This window comes from Procambarus clarkii, chromosome 40, assembly GCF_040958095.1.
Source record: "Procambarus clarkii isolate CNS0578487 chromosome 40, FALCON_Pclarkii_2.0, whole genome shotgun sequence".
Taxonomy (NCBI): Eukaryota; Metazoa; Arthropoda; class Malacostraca; order Decapoda; family Cambaridae; genus Procambarus; species Procambarus clarkii.
Window position 1 is genome coordinate 28864729 of NC_091189.1, and position 20774 is coordinate 28885502.

The following is a 20774-nucleotide window of genomic DNA, read 5'->3' on the forward strand; positions in this document are numbered from 1 at the left end:
AAGGACAGGAGGGTGCAGACAGCACCAAAGTCAAAGCGACTCCCACCCCCCAAGTCCGAGTCCCTATAACCAAAATGGGGCAATCTCAGTGCATCCGGGGAAGCAACCAACCTATCATGTTGCAGCACTCAAAACCTAGCACGCAATATTGAAGCTGCCTGCAACCACATATCATGATCAGTAGATTGGGTGAACTGGAGCACATACAAGCAACAAAACTCGCACGACTCGGGGTCGAAAGTGCTACCAACCCCACAGGCAGCATGGCAGAGGCACAACCGGTGATTGTCTCCCAGCGACAGGGGGACAGAACAACCTTCCGATTCACACGAAGCGAGAGGGGACACAGGGGTCGCATTCATTGGACCGCAGAGCCCCTGCAGGGTTTCCCAGGGCCCTTAGTTGTGGTATTCCACAAAAGCGAAGCCCAGGCAGGGTACTGCTAACTGGCGCCCAAAACTACCAAGCAAACTGTTAAAGCTGAACCCACGGGACATGTATACTCGCGGGGTCTCATACCTTATTGTTACCAAGTAACAATAAGGTATGACCAACCAAGTGGCAGAGCCCCCACCAGGCAGCTAGACAAAAAGAAAAACCCAGGCGGAACAGAGTCGGCCGCTATGTGAGGTGATAACAAGCTGCACAGTACCCTGCACCCCTACCAGTGACAAAAACTACCCACTACCCAGAGACAAATAGGGAAACACACAAACCCCAGCTGACTCCAAGGGTGGTCAATCACCGAGCAGCAAAAGACACAACGGAGGTAGACCCCAAGGCGACTTATGGAAGGAGGCCCCAAAACTTAAGGGCACTAGTTACAGGGCACCTAGGGGAAGGAAACCCCTTAGGCGCATGCTGCCAGAGTACTGAAGAAATTACTCCTGGCTCACGCACCGACCGTTATCTTCAAGTTATCTTGAGAGGATTTCGGGGCTTAGCGTCCTCAACCAGGCCTTCTTTTTGTTACACACCCCCAGAAAGCAGCCCATAGCAGCTGTCTAACTCCCAGGTACCTATTTACTGCTAGGTAACAGGGGCACCAGGGTGAAAGAAACATCCCACCGGGGATTGAACCCGGAACCTCAGGACTACGAATCCGAAGCGCTGTCCACCCAGGTGTCAGGCGCTGTAGAGACAGCACCACACCACAAGGCACAAAACCGAAACAATTTGCTGGAGCCAGAGGCACATAACCTTGCCAGTATCACATCAGCCAAGAACTGAAGGGTGGGTAGCCAGTGTGAAGGTCTGGGGCTCCCCCTTTCCACTCCCAGGGAGGTAGGGGGGGGGGGGTTTGCACAAACAGCGACACAGCAACGTGGTGACGTCATGCTAGTTTGCTTGTTTTCACTTAGGGAGTTCTGTCCACTCGTTCGGCTTTTTGCAACAATGTTTTCACCAGAATAGGGGGTTTGTTTTGGGGCACTTACCTTTTTGGGTGCCTGACCCGGTCGATGACAGACATAGAATGCTTTCAACCACACGGGGGGTTTCTATAGGCCATTGCTCTACGTGCCCCTCTTAGGAGGCCAGGTTCTGATTTATGGTCCCTTGTAGGCCTAGATCTCCATTTGCTAAGACTGATGCCAGGGTCTAATACATTCACATCAGCCCGGTTAGCTGCGGGAAGCAGTAGGGGCTCCCCCCAGAAACATACATGGTGGTCCTTGAGTCATACAGAGCCTGACAGGTAGTGCTTGTCTTCATGAGGTCTAACGTGCGGCTGTGTAATTAGCCAAGAATAGTTACAGAATGGGAGTAACGCTCGTCATGTCCGGTCTTCCCAGTACTCTCTATCGTACAATGCTTTGAAACTACTGACGGTTTTGCCCTGTGGAAGTGTCAGAGTTAGGGAAGCTACGGTGGCCGAGCTCGTACAGAAATGACCACAACTGGGTTACGTTAATTCCAATAGGAACTTGACTTATTATCAAACAGAAGTGTTGCACATTTGTCAATATCATGCATGAGGCATTTGGTATAATGTGAGGAAATCTTGCAAAAATATATAAACATGACAAAACAGCCTCAGTTTTACTATTTATGCTTGACTATAATACAGTTCAGTACATGCAATTAAAAAATCACTAACCTGTCAAGATATTCATCATGGGAGATACTGATGCTTCAGTATCCACTTGGGAAAGGAGTTTTCCCATTACTCAGTCTAAACCAGAATCAATTGCAATCCTGTAAAGAGAAATCTTATGACAATAAGCTCACACTTGGAACTGTGCATTTGTAGCTATGTATTAAGTACAGACACTACAGGCATTTGAGCAATTATTTCTAAGGAGACTAGCAGTCACTGTGGTGTAGTTGTAACACTCTCCCGGCATTTTTGCGAGCACTTTGTCCTGGGTTCGTATCCTGGCCGGGGAGGATTTACTGAGCGTCAATCCTTAACTGTAGCCTCTGTTTACCCAACAGTAAAATGCCCTCCTTCTTGTTAAATGATTTGGCAGGTTGTATTCCGGGGAAAATTAGGATTAACCCCCCTGCACTGCGCACCATTTATAATGACATTCCCGTAGTGCGCCAAAAATAAATTGCAGATGATGAGTCACAATAACGTGGCTGAAATATGTTGACCAGATCACACAATAGAAAGTGAAGGGACGACGACGTTCTGTCCGTCCTGGACCATTCTCAAGTCGATTGTGGATAAAGGTGATAAAAGCGGTGTGTGTGTATTATATACAATGGGGCCTCGACTTACGATGCTAATCCGTTCCCAGAGATGGATCGTAAGTCGAAATATCGTAAGTCGAAGCGATTTTTCCCATAAGAAATAAAGGGATTTGAATTAATCCGTTCCCCACCCTCCAAAATATTAACATACAAATACATTTTATACTGAATACAATGTTTTTTTCTAACTACAATACAGTACCAAAGTTTCTCTTACCTTTATGGAGGGTTCTTGATGGCGTACGGAAAATGGTGATGAGGGGGGAGGAGAGTTGTTACTGTTTGGAAGGGGAGTCCCCTTCCATTATCACATCAGGCAGTGATGTTTTCTCGGGGGTACTCTCTCTCTCCTACGTTTTGCCTGAATACCACTAGGACCTGGTTGTGGTTCAGTGCTTGTTTGTCTCACTACAAATTTGTCAAGAGACATTTCTTTTTCCCTTCGTTTTAACATTTGTCTGTAATGATGCATCACTTTAGCACCCATAATGTCCTTTTTCTTAGCCAGTATGGTGGATATCATTGACTGAGATTTGTTGTACTGCCTAGCCAGTCTAACAACCCGCACACCATCTTCATATTTACGAATGATCTCTTGTTTCTGCTCTATGGTCATCCTTACATGGGATCTCATATGTTGAGCCTTAACACTGACTTTCCTGGGACTCATGGCGTGATATATAATAATTACTTTAATGTTCAAAATGCAAAAAAAATCACCACAAAAGCTAAATTTTTATAGGCGCGATCGTCACTAAGCGGGCAGCTGTAGTAAACTGAGGCAGGGCGGCCGCGTGACCGGGAACCACACGCTCGGTCGACCCGAACGTGTACCATCAAATATCATTAGTCAACGACACCATCGGATGTCGAGTCGCATTTTTTTATGAAATTTACATCGTAACTCGAAATTATTGTAAGTAGGGGCAATCGTAAGTCGAGGTGCCACTATATATATATACAGGGGTACCTCGGTTTAAGAGTTTAATCCGTTCCTGGAGACAGTTCGTATTCCGAAAACTCGTATTCTGAAGCTAATTTCCCCATAAGAAATAATGGGAAATGAATTAATCCGTTCCTGACTCCCCCAAAAACCCCACATCAAACTAAATTTTATACCTAATTTATCTAAATAAACCTACAAAACTATGTTCAAGTTATTACTTACCCTTGTTGAGGACTGCTGTTGGTGTATGGAAGATGTGAGGAGGAGGGAGGAGGAGAGGTGTTACTGTTTGGAAGGGGAGTCCCCTTGCATTATAACATCAGGCAGTGAGGACTTCACTGGTATGCACACTCTGGCATATTTTGCCTGCATACCACTAGGACTTACTTGTCTTACTAAGAATCTGTCTAAAGACACTTGTTTTTTCCTACATTTTAACACTTGTCTGTAGTAAGACATCACATTGTCATTTAAAAGGTTAATGCAACGGCCTGCTACAGCTTTATCTGGGCGAGTTTTTTCAACAAAACTTTGCAGTTCTTCCCATACTTCACACATTTTCTTAATCAAGAAGAGACATCCTCTACTGCCTCTACTCACAGCTATTTTCTTAGGTTGAATCTTACCAATGGCTTTCTTGAGACCCATGGTGAGATATATAATGACAACTTTTATGCTCAACTGGCAAAAAACCAGCGTTGAATGTAATGAAACGCCATTTTCTGGGTGAGACCCGGAGGCTCCCCGGAGCTTTACCGGCTGATATGCTAATGTCAGACTTTGGCATCAGTCATGTGTATGGAGTTCTAGGGCCTACCGGGGACCACGAGCCAGAACCTGGCCCCCTCAGAGAGGCAAGGGGAGCAATGGCCTATAGAAACCCCCGTGTGGTTGGAAGCATTCTATGTCTGCCATCGACCGGGTCAAGCATCCAGAAAGGTAAGCATTCCAAAACAAACCCCTATTCTGGTGAAAATTGCTACCTAAGCCGAACTAGTGAATAGAACTCTTCAACAGAAAACACGGAAACTAGTATGACGTCATACGTCACCGCGCCGCTGTCTGCGCAGCTCCCCCCTCCCCGGGAGGGGGAAGGGGGAGCCCCAGACCTCCCACGCCGGCTATCCACCCATCAGTTCTGAGGCTGGATGTCAAAACACGCGAAAAACGCCGACCGGAGGGAGGGAGGGTTGCCGGGGAGCCTCCGGGTCTCACCCAGAAAATGGCGTTTCATTACATTCAACGCTGGTTTTCTGGGGGGAGCCCCGTCGGCTCCCCGGAGATAAATACCCACAGAGGAAGGTCAAAGGGACAAAACCGGGAGGCGGACACCACGCACCCCCCAAGGAGGCGAGACAACCGGCAGCAAACGCCAACCCAAGGCGCCACAGCCCCGAAAATCCCGGGAACAACACGAGAACCACGAGCAGCAAGGCCCCTGCACGAACACCAAAAATCCATGCCCGAAAGACTGCAAGGCCACGTCGCCCAGACGGCAGCGAGAGCAGCGAAGCCACGAACGCCACAGGCATGAGGGAAGAACACAGGCAGCTTAGCCACAAGAACACGGCTGACCACCCGGGACACCATCACCCGCGAACCGGGAAGAACAGAACCGGATCAACGCAAAACGCGCTCCGGACCCAAACGCCGTGGCACGCAAACAACAGCAGAGGGCCGCCACTGAACACAAAAACGACACACCCCCGGCCCGACCAACAAAGCACCAACAAACCCTGGACCCCTCCAGAATGCAGCAGCCCCACCCCGCGCCAGAAAAGATGGAGACTGCTGCCATCAAACAACCAAAACGCTAAAACCGAAGGAGCAAGAAAACACAGCGAACCGACCCCCAGAGGCAAAGGCCCAAAGGAAAGAGCCGACGAAAAAACACACCGGAACCGAAGGGGCACTACCAACCGAGGAGAAGACAGAGCACGCTGACCAGAGACCAGGATGGTGCAAGCAGCGCACGAACAGGCCGGAGGTGAAATGACGCACAAGACAGCTGACTAACGGTGCAGAAGCAACACCAAGACCGAAAGCAAGCTGAAGCGGCTCCGCCTGCGCCGCACGAAAAGAGGCGACAGTATGTGGCAAGACGACGGCCCCCAACCCCCACTAGAAAACCAAGCCGAGAGTAAACCAAGCCAACAAGAAGGACCCACCGAAGAAGGGACAGGAAAAGGAAGGACCGCCAAAATACCCCATACTGCCGCCAAGAAGCACGCAGGTGGGACACCTACCACGAAGCCACCCGACCACCAACCGGAGGCGAGACCACGAGGCAGAACATAAGCAGCCCCGACAAGGCCCCCCCGAGCCCAGGAAAAAGGCGGAGCCGCGAGAAGATCTCGGGCGCGACCACCGAAACCCAGGCGGCACAAGGAGATGGAACGTCTGCCGAACAGAAAAACTCCGAAGCATGCAAGCCCGCCAGGAGTTCAGAAACGACGGGTCCGACGCGAGACATCGCAAGAACCCCCCCAAAAAAATAAAACAACAACAACCACCGGCAGGGCAAGCTAGGAAAACCAAAGAAGGCGGAAGGGTCGCCGCCAGAACAGGACCCGAACCAAGGGGCCCGAACAACTGCAACAGACCGAGACAAAGAAGCACATCACAGGACACAGGCTGACCAACGCCGAAGAACACACGCAGAACATTCCTGCTGCAGAAGAGGCAGGAAGAAAGAGCAGAAGCACAAAAAAAAAAAAACCAGGAGAACAACCAGGGGTGGACAATCAGGCAGGGACAAAAACCCCACGCAATCCCCAGGCACAAAACGGCAGCAAAGCGCCACTCCACAACCGGACACAGGAACAAGGACACGCCACCGTGAAACACGGTACCAATGCTCACGTGCAGCAGCAGCAGCAACAGGCACCACTGCAACATGCAACATGTAAAAAGCAACTCCCCTCTGCAAAGGCAGAGAACGGAGCAGGCAGACCCCAGACAGGGCCAACGGAGACACGACAAAACCCTGCAGGCCCAGAAACCTGCACCAGGCGACCGACGGCGGAGAAACCCCGCTCGATACCTGCTGGATGAGGTACTGGGAGCTCTTTTACACCTCAAGCCCGGCCCAAGGTCAGGCCAGACCGGCCAGAGGATGGCCCACCAGGCAGCTGCTAGGAGCAGTCCACCGGCCCACATACCCCCACAACCAGGACGGGCCGGAACTGCCATACGAAAACAGGCCAGTGCGCCCTGGAAGTCCACGGACGAACCAGCAAGAAGGCTTATGCTCGCAAGTAGGTCGTGTAACCAGCACAGACCACTGATGGTAATACAGTGTTCCCCAAAAGTGCCAATAGCACCACTGCACTCCACTGGTACTATCCCGCAAGCTCTACCAGATAGGCGGGACCCAAGAGCCAGAGCTCAAATCCTGCAAGCACAGCCAGGAGCCTCACCAGGTGAGTACAGAACCAACCCTACAACCCCCACACCTCACAACATTAAAAAAGGAGGGTCCCCTGAACGACTCCAGCATGGGTTGGACATGCACAGGAGGGGGACAGGAAGGGGTGATAAAGGGACAGTCACTGGTGTGCGAACGGTCTCAGTCGTACAAAATTATACCTAAATAAAGACAGGTATATGAACACCGCCGCATCCAGCGCCCGGCCAAAAGACGCCAGACCGCAGAAACTCACCTGGCGAATGGTGGCTCGAACTTGACACGACTCAACCGTGCCCAGAAGAACTTGGGAGCACCGCCAGGTGAAGACGCCAGAGCCGGACCCGCAGGAGAACAGGGAGAGGCGAAGGAGGCGGTCCACACCCATGACACAGAAAACCGCGGTGTCCTCCCCACAACTGGGAACCAGGACACCCCTGGCGCAAAGGGGCACATACCGCAGCCAGGGAGAAGAACGAGAGGCGAAGCACTGTAGCAAAAAAGGGCGCAAAACCCCAGCACTGAACCATCGCCCAGACCAAAACAAACTCCACGGCGCATGCGCATAACACGCTGGCCGAACCGCACACCCTCCCTGCGGGAAGGCGCCAGCCAGGACTATTGCACGAGAAAAAGAGCCAAAAGAGGAAGCAGGAACAAGAAAACCGGCCAAAGAAGCAAAGAGCCCAAAAAAAAAGGGAACCCAAACGGGCGACAAGTAGCCCAAACGGGCGACAAGTAGCCCAACCGGGCGACAAGTAGCCCAACCGGGCGACAAGTAGCCCAACAGGGCGACAAGTAGCCCAACAGGGCGACAAGTAGCCCAACAGGGCGACAAGTAGCCCAACAGGGCGACAAGTACTAGGAGCCGACAGACGTTCCAATAATGCGGGAAGTAGCGAAAAACCTTCCCGTACCCTCGAGAACACAGAAGCCAACACTAGTCCCGAAGGCACACGAAGGCGCAGGCGCACCCGAGATCAAAAGTCACGCAGAACCCCATCGAACGGGGAAACATGACAAAAACACCGTCCCAAAAAGCGGGGGAGGAAACATCCACCCACAGGACGGAACCAACCGACTCAAAGGCCAAGGAACCGAGCCCGGGGAGGGGCCGACGTCCAACAGCACGTACGGCGAGTGGGGAGGAAAAACCCCACTCCGCGTAACCACAAGCCCCGCCTAGAGGGGGATAAAACCCCCCACGGGGTCTAACGGGGCCAAGGCCCCCCAAGTCAGCCCCTCCCCAGCCCCGGGAACCTACACGACAGGCCCCGGGGCCGAGCCGTTCCCCCAAAGCCCCGGCCGTACCAGAAAACCGGGGCAGCCGTGAAAACACTAAGGAAGGGAGCCCACTGGCAGACTCGTACAACACGGCTGGAGGAACAGGCCCAAATGCCCCCGTCACTACCCCGGAAGGGGAATTCCCCGAGACTGCCCGAGTCTCAACACCACCAAACACCCCGCCCTGAACCTACAGACGGTAAGGAACCGGATGCAGGCAGGAAGGGTGAACCAGGGGAAAAACGAAATACAACGGGACAGCCCCGGGGCTCCCGGGGAGGAAACCACGAGAACGTTGCCACCACCAAGGCTCAAGTGCAACGCCCCTGCTGCCCGCACCCGCTTTGTTAGCACAACTGGGTAACCGAGCCACAACGAGCAACCAAACTCGCAGGACACCGGGTCGAAGGTGTCACCGACCCCACAGGCAGCAGACGGAGGCAAAACAGAGAGTCACCCAGAGACAAAAGGTGAGAGCAACCCTCAAACTCGCTGGAAGCGAGGGGGGGGGGCTCTGGGGTCACATCCATCGGACCCGCGCGCCCCCAGGGGTTTCCCAGGGTCCCGAGCGTTTACTTTAAGAGGACTCGCGCTCAGGTAATCCCAGGCAGGGTACTGCTAACCGGCACCCAAGCTACCAAACAACTTTCTAAGAGCTGAACCCCCGGGACGTGTACACTCACGGGGACCTAGCAGGGGGTACCACCAGAAATACTCAGAACACAAGGGACACAAGGGGCAAGAACGAAGGCAGACCCCCCCACCAGGTATATAAACAAAAGAAAAAGAAAACCCCGCAAGAGGACAGCGTACCCAAGCGGAACAGAGCCGGCCGCTATGATTGGTAAAGACAAGCTGCACAGTACCCCGCGCCCCACCAGTGCAAACACTGCCCCTTACTCTAAGGCGAACAAGGGAGACAGAACACCCGAGCACACAAAGAGCGGCCGAAAACCAAGCGGTAAACGGCCAAGCAGGGGCAGGACCCAAGGAACTTGTGGAAGGTGGCCCCAAGCCCCAAGGGCAGTACTTACAGGGCACCTAGGGAAGGGAACCCTAGGCGCATGCAGCGCGAGTACTGAAGAATCACACCCGGCTCACGCACCACCTAGAAAACAGACACCACACTCTAGGTACAGTGCTGAAACAACCACTGGAGCCGGAGCACATAACCATTGCCTATAGCATCAGCCGAAGAACTGATGGGTGGATAGCCGGCGTGGGAGGTCTGGGGCTCCCCCTTCCCCCTCCCGGGGAGGGGGGAGCTGCGCAGACAGCGGCGCGGTGACGTATGACGTCATACTAGTTTCCGTGTTTTCTGTTGAAGAGTTCTATTCACTAGTTCGGCTTAGGTAGCAATTTTCACCAGAATAGGGGTTTGTTTTGGAATGCTTACCTTTCTGGATGCTTGACCCGGTCGATGGCAGACATAGAATGCTTCCAACCACACGGGGGTTTCTATAGGCCATTGCTCCCCTTGCCTCTCTGAGGGGGCCAGGTTCTGGCTCGTGGTCCCCGGTAGGCCCTAGAACTCCATACACATGACTGATGCCAAAGTCTGACATTAGCATATCAGCCGGTAAAGCTCCGGGGAGCCGACGGGGCTCCCCCCAGAAAAAACAACAAAAAAATGTAAATCCTTGTGAAGAATAGTCATAGAAAGAATAGGTGGGATAGTCACTGGGTGCGAGACACTGGTAAACTGAGGCGCGATCGCCGTGCCACCATGTGCTAGTCGGCCTGTACACGTACCAACAAACTCGTGTTCCGAGGTAACCCTCGCCTTCCGAGACACATTTTCTGAGGAAATCCTGCTCGTATTCTGAAAAACTCGTATTCAGGGACACTTGTATTCCGTAGTACCACTGTATATTATATAATTATATATATATAATTATATATATATATATATATATATATATATATATATATATATATATATATATATATATATATATATATATATATATATATATATATATATATATATATATATATATATATATATATATGTCGTACCTAGTAGCCAGAACTCACTTCTCAGCCTACTATGCAAGGCCAGATTTGCCTAATAAGCAAAGTTTTCACAAATTAATATATTTTCTCTAATTTTTTTCTAATGAAATGATAGAGCTACCCATTTCATTATGTATGAGGTCAATTTTTTTTATTGGAGTTAAAATTAACGTAGATATATGACCGAACCTAACCAACCCTACCTAACCTAACGTAATCTATCTTTATAGGTTAGGTTAGGTTAGGTAGGTGAAAAAGATAGGTTAGGTTAGGTTAGGTAGGTTAGGTAGTCAAAAAACAATTAATTCATAAAAACTTGGCTTATTAGGCAAGTCGGGCCTTGCATAGTAGGCTGAGAAGTGCGTTCTGGCTACTAGGTACGACATACATATATATATATATATATTGTTAAATATGACCGAAAAAGTAAGATTAATAATTCTAACACGAATTTTCTCAATCTTTCGTACATTTCTTTTCACTGTTGGAGGTAATTCAAAAATCAATTCTCCAAAATTCATTTTTATTTCTAGTCTGACGCGACACTTGAGCGCATTTCGTAAAACTTATTACATTTTCAAAGACTTTAGTTTACAAATACACAACTGAATAGAACTTACACATCTCCGATTTTGTTTATATCTACATTTGAGTGAGGTGGATGGGGTGAGGTGGCATTAATAGGGTATTAATTTCATCAACACAAGACAGAACACGAAACAATGGGTATTTAAATGGAAGTGATTGTAGAAAGCCTATTGGTCCATATTTCTTGATGCTTCTATATTGGAGCGGAGTCTTGAGGTGGGTAGAAAATAGAGTTGTGCATTAATTGGCTGTTGATTGCTGGTGTTGACTTCTTAATGTGTTGTGCCTCGCAAACGTCAAGCCGCCTGCTATCGCTGTATCTATCGATGATTTCTGTGTTGTTTACTAGGATTTCTCTGGCGATGGTTTGGTTGTGGGAAGAGATTATATGTTCCTTAATGGAGCCCTGTTGTTTATGCATCGTTAAATGCCTAGAAAGAGATGTTGTCTTGCCTATATACTGGGTTTTTTGGAGCTTACAGTCCCCAAGTGGGTATTTGAAGGCATAGACGACGTTGGTCTCTTTTAAAGCGTTCTGCTTTGTGTCTGGAGAGGATACAACTTTGTGCCAGAGGATACAACTGACGATTTACTATAAAACCAGAAAAACGGCCAGCCTACTCATGAGAAACTCTCCAGACACAAAGCAGAACGCTTTAAAAGAGACCAACGTCGTCTATGCCTTCAAATGCCCACTTGGGGACTGTAAGCTCCAAAAAACCCAGTATATAGGCAAGACAACAACATCTCTTTCTAGGCGTTTAACGATGCATAAACAACAGGGCTCCATTAAGGAACATATAATCTCTTCCCACAACCAAACCATCGCCAGAGAAATCCTAGTAAACAACACAGAAATCATCGATAGATACAGCGATAGCAGGCGGCTTGACGTTTGCGAGGCACTACACATTAAGAAGTCAACACCAGCAATCAACAGCCAATTAATGCACAACTATATTCTACCCACCTCAAGACTCCGCTCCAATATAGAAGCATCAAGAAATATGGACCAATAGGCTTTCTACAATCACTTCCATTTAAATACCCATTGTTTCGTGTTCTGTCTTGTGTTGATGAATTTAATACCCTATTAATACCACCTCACCCTATCCACCTCACTCAAATGTAGATATAAACAAATCGGAGATGTGTAAGTTCTATTCAGTTGTGTATGTGTAAACTAAAGTCTTTGAAAATGTAATAAGTTTTACGAAACGCGCTCAAGTGTCGCGTCAGACTAGAAATAAAAATGAATTTTGGAGAATTGATTTTTGAATTACCACCACCAGTGAAAAGAAATGTACAAAAGATTGAGAAAATTCGTGTTAGAATTATTAATCTTACTTTTTCGGTCATATTTAATAATATGTCTACAGGAAAGACTGCTACCAAAATATACTAATATATATATACATATATATATATACATATATATATATATACATATGTCGTACCTAGTAGCCAGAACGCACTTCTCAGCCTACTATGCAAGGCCCGATTTGCCTAATAAGCCAAGTTTTCCTGAATTAATATATTTTCTCTAATTTTTTTCTTATGAAATGATAAAGCTACCCATTTCATAATGTTTGAGGTCAATTTTTTTTATTGGAGTTAAAATTAACGTACGTAGATATATGACCGAACCTAACCAACCCTACCTAACCTAACCTAACCTATCTTTATAGGTTAGGTTAGGTTAGGTAGCAGAAAAAGTTAGGTTAGGTTAGGTAGGTTAGGTAGTCGAAAACCAATTAATTCATGAAAACTTGGCTTATTAGGCAAATCGGGCCTTGCATAGTAGGCTGAGAAGTGCGTTCTGGCTACTAGGTACGACACATATATATATATACATATACATATTATATATAAATATATATATACTGTATATATATCGTACCTAGTAGCCAGAATGCACTTCTGAGCCTACTATGCAAGGCCCAATTTGCCTAATAAGCCAAGTTTTCATGAATTAATTGTTTTTCGACTACCTAACCTAACCTAACTTTTTCGGCTACCTAACCTAACCTAACCTATAAAGATAGGTTAGGTTACGTAGCGTTGGTTAGGTTCGGTCATATATCTACGTTAATTTTAACTCCAATAAAAAAAAATTGACCTCATACATAATGAAATGGGTAGCTTTATCATTTCATAAGGAAAAAATTTGAGAAAATATATTAATTCAGGAAAACTTGGCTTATTAGGCAAATTGGGCCTTGCATAGTAGGCCGAGAAGTGCATTCTGGCTACTAGGTATGACATATACATATATATATATACATATATATACATATATATACATATATATATACATATATACTGTATACAGTATACATATATTAGCATATTTTGGTAGCAGTCTTTCTTGTAAACATATATTATTAAATATGACCGAAAAAGTAAGATTAATAATTCTAACACGAATTTTCTCAATATTTCTTATGTTTCTTTTCACTGTATATGGTAATTGAAAAATCAATTCTCCAAAATTCATTTTTATTTCTAGTCTGACGCAACACTTGAACGCGTTTCGTAATAACTTATTACATTTTCAAAGACTTTAGTTTACACACACACAACTATAACCTTCAAACACTAAACAGAGTTCTACTATGCTATAATTTAAACAGCTTTCATCTTATATACCCGCATTTGGGTGAGGTGATATGTTACAACAGTTTTGGATGAGGTGAACAAAACTTTCAACACAAGACAGAACACGAAACAATGGGTATAAATTGGGTAAACTAAAGGGAAGAATGGAAGTAACTGCAAAGGGCCTATTGGCCCATATTTCTTGATGCTTCTATATTGGTGCGGAGTCTTGAAGTGGGTAGAATATAGTTGTGCATTAATTGGGTGTTGATTGCTGGTGTTGACTTCTTGATGTGTAGTGCCTCGCAGATGTCAAGCCGCCAGCTTTCGCTGTATCTATCGATGATTTCTGTGTTGTTTACTAGGATTTCTCTGGTGATGGTCTGGTTGTGGGAAGAGATTAAATGTTCCTTAATAGAGCCCTGTTGCTTATGCATCATTAATCGCCTGGAAAGAGATGTTGTTTTCTTGCCTATATACTGAGTTCTTTGAGGCTTACAGTCCCCAAGTGGGCATTTGAAGGCATAGACGACGTTGGTCTCTTTTAAAGCGTTCTGCTTTGTGTCTGGAGAGTTTCTCATGAGTAGGTTGGCCGTTTTTTTGGCTTTATAGTAAATCATCAATTGTATCTTCTGATTTTTGTCTGTAGGGATAACGTTCCTAACAACAATATCTTTCAGGACCCTTTCCTCAGTTTTATGAGCTGTGGAAAAGAAGTTCCTGTGAAATAGTCTAATAGGGGTAAAGGTGTTGTTAGTTGTCTCTTCAGAGGTTGCATGGCGTTTCACCTTCCTTCTTATGATGTCTTAAACAAAACCATTGGAGAAGCCGTTGTTGACTAGGACCTGCCTTACCCTACAGAGTTCTACATCGACTTGCTTCCATCCTGAGCTGTGGCCGAGAGCACGGTCGACATAAGCGTTAACAACACTCCTCTTGTACCTGTCTGGGCAGTCACTGTTGGCATTGAGGCACATTCCTATGTTTGTTTCCTTACTGTAGACTGCAGTGTGGAAGCCTCTGCTCCTTTCTGTGACTGTTACATCTAAAAAGGGCAGCTTCCCATCCTTCTCCATCTCGTAAGTGAAACTCAACACAGAATTCCGCTTGAATGCCTCCTTCAGCTCCTGCAGATGTCTGACATCAGGTACCTGTGTAAAAATATCGTCAACATACCTGCAGTATATGGCAGGTTTCAAGTCCATGTCGACTAAGACCTTCTGTTCGATGGTACCCATGTAGAAGTTCGCAAACAGGACACCTAGGGGAGAACCCATGATGATCCCATCTACTTGCTTATACATGTGCCCATCTGGACTCAGGAAGGGTGCCTCTTTAGTGGAAAGGTTCAGGGCAAGAAATCGCATGTGAGGATGACAATAGAGGAAATACCGTGGTAGTGCCTACGTACCGTGCTTGTGCCCACGTACCGTGCTAGTGCCCACGTGCCGTGCTAGTGCCCACGTACCCTGCTAGTGCCCACGTATCGTGCTAGTGTCCACGTTCTGTGCTAGTGCCCATGTTCCGTGCTAGTGCCCAAGATACCGTGCTAGTGCCCACGTTCCGTGCTAGTGCCCACGTACCGTGCTAGTGCCCACGAACCGTGCTAGAGCCCACGTACCGTGCTAGAGCCCACGAACCGTGCTAGAGCCCACGTACCGTGCTAGAGCCCACGTACCGTGCTAGTGCCCACGTACCGTGCTAGAGCCCAAGATACCGTGCTAGTGCCCACGTTCCGTGCTAGTGCCCACGTTCCGTGCTAGTGCCCACGTACCGTGCTAGAGCCCACGAACCGTGCTAGAGCCCACGAACCGTGCTAGAGCCCACGTACCGTGCTAGAGCCCACGAACCGTGCTAGAGCCCACGTACCGTGCTAGAGCCCACGTACCGTGCTAGTGCCCACGTACCGTGCTAGAGCCCACGTACCGTGCTAGTGCCCACGTACCGTGCTAGAGCCCAAGATACCGTGCAAGAGCCCACGTACCGTGCTAGTGCCCAAGATACCGTGCTAGTGCCCACGTTCCGTGCTAGTGCCCACGTACCGTGCTAGTGCCCACGTACCGTGCTAGTGCCCACGTTCCGTGCTAGAGCCCACGTTCCGTGCTAGAGCCCACGTTCCGTGCTAGTGCCCACGTACCGTGCTAGTGCCCACGTTCCGTGCTAGAGCCCACGTTCCGTGCTAGAGCCCACGTTCCGTGCTAGAGCCCACGTTCCGTGCTAGTGCCCACGTACCGTGCTAGTGCCCACGTACCGTGCTAGTGCCCACGTTCCGTGCTAGTGCCCACGTTCCGTGCTAGAGCCCACGTACCGTGCTAGAGCCCACGTTCCGTGCTAGAGCCCACGTACCGTGCTAGAGCCCACGTACCGTGCTAGAGCCCACGTTCCGTGCTAGAGCCCACGTACCGTGCTAGAGCCCACGTACCGTGCTAGAGCCCACGTTCCGTGCTAGAGCCCACGTACCGTGCTAGAGCCCACGTACCGTGCTAGAGCCCACATTCCGTGCTAGAGCCCACGTACCGTGCTAGTACCCACATACTGTGCTAGTGCCCACATACCGTGCTGGTAATTACCTAAGTGTAATTACCTAAGTGTAATTACCTAAGTGTAGTTACAGGATGAGAGCTACGCTCGTGGTGTCCCGTCTTCCCAGCACTCTTTGTCATATAACGCTTTGAAACTACTGACGGTCTTGGCCTCCACCACCTTCTCACTTAACTTGTTCCAACTGTCTACCACTCTATTTGCGAAGGTGAATTTTCTTATATTTCTTCGGCATCTGTGTTTAGCTAGTTTAAATCTATGACCTCTTGTTCTTGAAGTGCCAGGTCTCAGGAAATCTTCCCTGTCGATTTTATCAATTCCTGTTACTATTTTGTATGTAGTGATCATATCACCTCTTTTTCTTCTGTCTTCTAGTTTTGGCATGTTTAATGCTTCCAACCTCTCCTCGTAGCTCTTGCCCTTCAGTTCTGGGAGCCACTTCGTAGCATGTCTTTGCACCTTTTCCAGTTTGTTGATGTGCTTCTTAAGATATGGGCACCACACAACAACCGCATATTCTAGCTTTGGCCTAACAAAAGTCATGAACAATTTCTTTAGTATATCGCCATCCATGTATTTAAATGCAATTCTGAAGTTAGAAAGCATCGCATAGGCTCCTTGCACAATATTCTTTATGTGGTCCTCAGGTGATAGTTTTCTATCTAGAACCACCCCTAGATCTCTTTCTTTATCAGAATTCTTTAAAGATTTCTCACATAATATATAGTTTGTGTGGGGTCTATGTTCTCCTATTCCACATTCCATAACATGACATTTATTAACATTAAATTCCATTTGCCAGGTGGTGCTCCATATACTTATTTTGTCCAGGTCTTCTTGAAGGGCATGACAATCATCTAAATTTCTTATCCTTCCTATTATCTTAGCATCATCAGCAAACATGTTCATATAATTCTGTATACCAACTGGTAGATCATTTATGTACACAATAAACATCACTGGTGCAAGAACTGAACCCTGTGGTACTCCACTTGTGACATTTCTCCATTCCGATACATTGCCTCTGATTACTGCCCTCATTTTTCTATTAGTCAGAAAATTGTTCATCCATGATAGAAGCTTACCTGTCACCCCTCCAATATTTTCCAGTTTCCAGAACAACCTCTTATGTGGAACTCTGTCGAAAGCCTTTTTTAGGTCCAGATAGATGCAGTCAACCCAACCATCTCTTTCCTGTAATATCTCTGTGGCTCGATCATAGAAACTGAGTAAATTCGATACACAGGATCTTCCAGATTGAAAACCATACTGTCTGTCTGATATTATATCATTTCTCTCCAGGTGTTCTACCCATTTAGTTTTGATTAGCTTTTCCAATACTTTCACTATTACACTTGTCAATGATACAGGTCTATAATTGAGGGGGTCTTCCCTGCTGCCACTTTTGTAGATTGGAACTATGTTAGCCTGTTTCCACACGTCTGCTATGATTCCTGTACACAGGGATGCCTGAAAGATCAGGTGAAGTGGAATGCTGAGCTCAGATGCACATTCTCTCAGAACCCATGGTGAAACGCCATCTGAGCCAGCTGCTTTGTTCTTCCCGAGCTCCTTTAGCATATTTTCCACTTCATCTCTAGACACCTCTATCCGCTCTATGTTGTTCTCTGGAATTCTTATTGTGTCTGGTTCTCTGAATATTTCATTTTGTACAAACACACATTGGAACTTTTCATTTAACACTTTCGCTCGGGGATGACGCAGCATTGCGTCATCCGTTTACTGGCGGTAATGCCGGGGATGACGCAGCATTGCGTCATCCACTTTAAAAATTCGCCAAAAATCAGGTTTTTATCTGATTTTTTGGGGACTGGTTTTAAAATGTGCGCCGATGTCTTCCCATTTTCTTTGTTGAGCCTCGTGGCCCTCAGGCGGCTTGGCACACCCCGTGGGCCCATTGTCTTTGCTCCACTGTTGTGACCAATGTCGCCTCCCCTCGCATCTCAAACGTGTGAACATTTCGGCTATTTCCCGTGGCTATATTTCTTACTGCGGCTTTAGAAACTATCTACGCTTACTCCACGATGGATAGTAATCATGAACAAGGCCCTTCCAGGAAGAAAATTGCGAAAGAAAGGCTTGAAAAGGGTGGGAATTTGGAGTGTAGCAAGAAGGCCTCTGAGCACTCACTCACGGCTAACGCGTGGCCCGTCTTCAACTCGTCGGCGGTTGGAGTGTGACCAGGTTTTTTTTTTTATATGCTAATGTTCCTCTAGAGAATTTTATTACGAACCCATTGAGACCAAAATGAAAGACCTAGGACAAAAATTGAGGTGACCAGAGTGAAAATAGTGAAAACATTTTATCCCGTTTGCGCGCTCCCGGGTAACTCGTTCGCACTTTCTCTGTTTGCTGCGGGTAATTAGCCGGGCTTTTGGAGTTTATATGCATTTAGTGCTGTAGAGAATTTTATTGCGAACACAATGATACCAAATTTTATCTCGTAGAGGGAGAATTGAGGTGACAAAGTTGAAGAGAGTATACACTTTTCGGAATTAACGCGCGCTTCCATGACACGCTGGGGCCCATATCGCCCTGTCGAGGGGTGGCGCGCGGGGTGAGCGAAAGTGTTAATGTTTCACACATTTCCTTTTCATTTTCCATGAATCTGTTTCCCATTTTCAACCTCTGGATATTATCCTTTACCTGCAATTTGTTGTTTATGAATTTGTAGAATAGGCCCGGTTCTGTTTTACATTTATCTGCTATCCCTTTTTCAAAATTTCTTTCTGCCTCTCTCCTTACTGCTGTATAGTTGTTTCTCGCATCTTTGTATCGCTGGTATGTTTGGGGGTTTGGCCTCTTCCTATACTGATTCCATTTTTGTCTCTTTTGGTCTCTTGCCCTCTCACAATTTCTGTCGAACCAATCCTGTTTTCTGGCCCTGCATCTCTGTTTTGGTATGAATGTTTGTGTGCCTTCCTCGTATAGTTTTAAAAATTTGGCATACATTTTATTTACTTCCCTGCCTAGCAACAATTCTGTCCAATTACACTCATTAAAAAAATTTTGAAGTTCCCCATAGTTGACTCTCCTTAAATCGAGTTTATCAACTGTTTCAATGTCCCCATTTTCTTCTAGATGATATCTTAAAGCATATTTAATGTCTAACAGGACGTGATCACTCTTTCCCAAGGGAGGAAGGTACTGGATGTCAAAAATCTCTTCTTCTTTCCTGGTGAATACTAGATCCAGTACTGACGGTACATCTCCTTCCCTCATTCTTGTGGCTTGCTTTATGTGTTGATACAAGAATGTCTCCAGAATGAGGTTCACAAATCTGCATGTCCAAAAGTCCTCCGTTCTTGCTTCATAGGCCTCCCAGTCTATTGCTCTAAAGTTGAAGTCCCCCAGTATCAACAGTCGTGATTTATCTTTATCTGCTTGTACAATAATATCTGTCATGACCATTATGAGGCCCTCTCGTTTGTCATCCAGTTCTTCCTTTGTCCATGTGTTGCTTGCTGGTGGGCTGTAGGTATTTACAATTATCAGCTTATCATCCTGATTCCAGACCTGCAATGCCATTATGTCAATATCTCGAGGGTTTTCAAATATTAACTCTTTTACCTTCAGAAAATATTAATGTGATATATCAAAGAACAAATCCGTTCGAACCTATGTACTGAATGTTCCCAGACGCGCTTTAGTCAACTGTGCCACCACATGGTTGTTGCCCAATATACCGTGCTAGTACCCACATAGTGCCCAACATACCGTGCTAGTGCCCAACATACCGTGCTAGTGCCCAACATACCGTGCTAGTGCCCAACATACCGTGCTAGTGCCCAACATACCGTGCTAGTGCCCAACATACCGTGCTAGTGCCCAACATACTGTGCTAGTGCCCACATACCGTGCTGGTGCCCAACATACCCCACATACGCTCTCTCAGAGGCCGCGTGTTGCTTACAACTTGAAAAACAAAACACTGCAACAGTGCTGCCAACCGCACGACACACGCACACCTTCACCTCATCCACACATCTCTCACCCACACATTACTCACACATTACTTACCCATCTCTCAACAATTTACATTTCAGGAGATGCGTTTGGAAACTAATAAAGACTGCGGTGTTCTTGAGCAAACAGTAGATAAGATAGCTGAGGTCGGGTACGAATATTCTCCGAGCTGGTAAAAACGCAAAGACCTTTAGTGTAATATTTAAATATATATTTCTACTAATTATATTATTAAATAGCTTCAACAAAAATTCAACATTAGAAAATACTTTCAAATTTAGTAAAACAAAAAAATGTAAATTCAGTAGCGAAACTCTATATCGGTATGCTCCCTCGTCCCGGGTATTTAAATGTAACAGTTTTTACAATAAATATAATATTAAAAAATAGCAATAATATATTTTGTATAGTAAATATAAAGGATCGAGTAACTGATGTTACTTAGTAGGTCGTACGTAGCAACTGAAATTAAAATTGAAATTGAAATAAGTTTATTGAGGTAAAATACACATAAAGGGATGAGGTAGCTCAAGGTATTCTCACCCCGTTTAGGTAGCAATGGTTATGGGAAACAGTTGCGAGGATGGTGCCGCAGACCTTCACTATGTAATTATTAAAAGAAGGCACTCAGCAGGAATGACTATATAACACCATTAATGTCACTGGAGGTTCAAAATGTAAAGTAAAAGAGCCAGAGGAGCCAATCCTGCA

General features: G+C 46.7%; 1 protein-coding gene across 3 annotated transcripts in view; it reads right to left on the reverse strand.

Moving 5' to 3' along the window:
- Positions 1–20249, reverse strand: part of LOC123758005 (nucleolar transcription factor 1-A) — a 118651-nt gene extending 98402 nt beyond the window's left edge. Inside the window, exons 1-2 of one of the 3 annotated variants that reach the window (XM_045742114.2) lie at positions 20118–20249; positions 2099–2196 (exon numbers count right to left, since the gene is read on the reverse strand). In XM_045742114.2, coding sequence (XP_045598070.2) covers positions 2099–2165 — 67 coding nt within the window. In that variant the 5' untranslated portion in view covers positions 2166–2196; positions 20118–20249. Of the gene's footprint in view, positions 1–2098; positions 2197–19953; positions 20045–20117 lie in introns of those variants that run through there. The other 2 variants (XM_045742117.2, XM_045742115.2) reach the window with 2 other exon arrangements.
- Between the last annotated feature and the right edge of the window lie 525 nt (positions 20250–20774).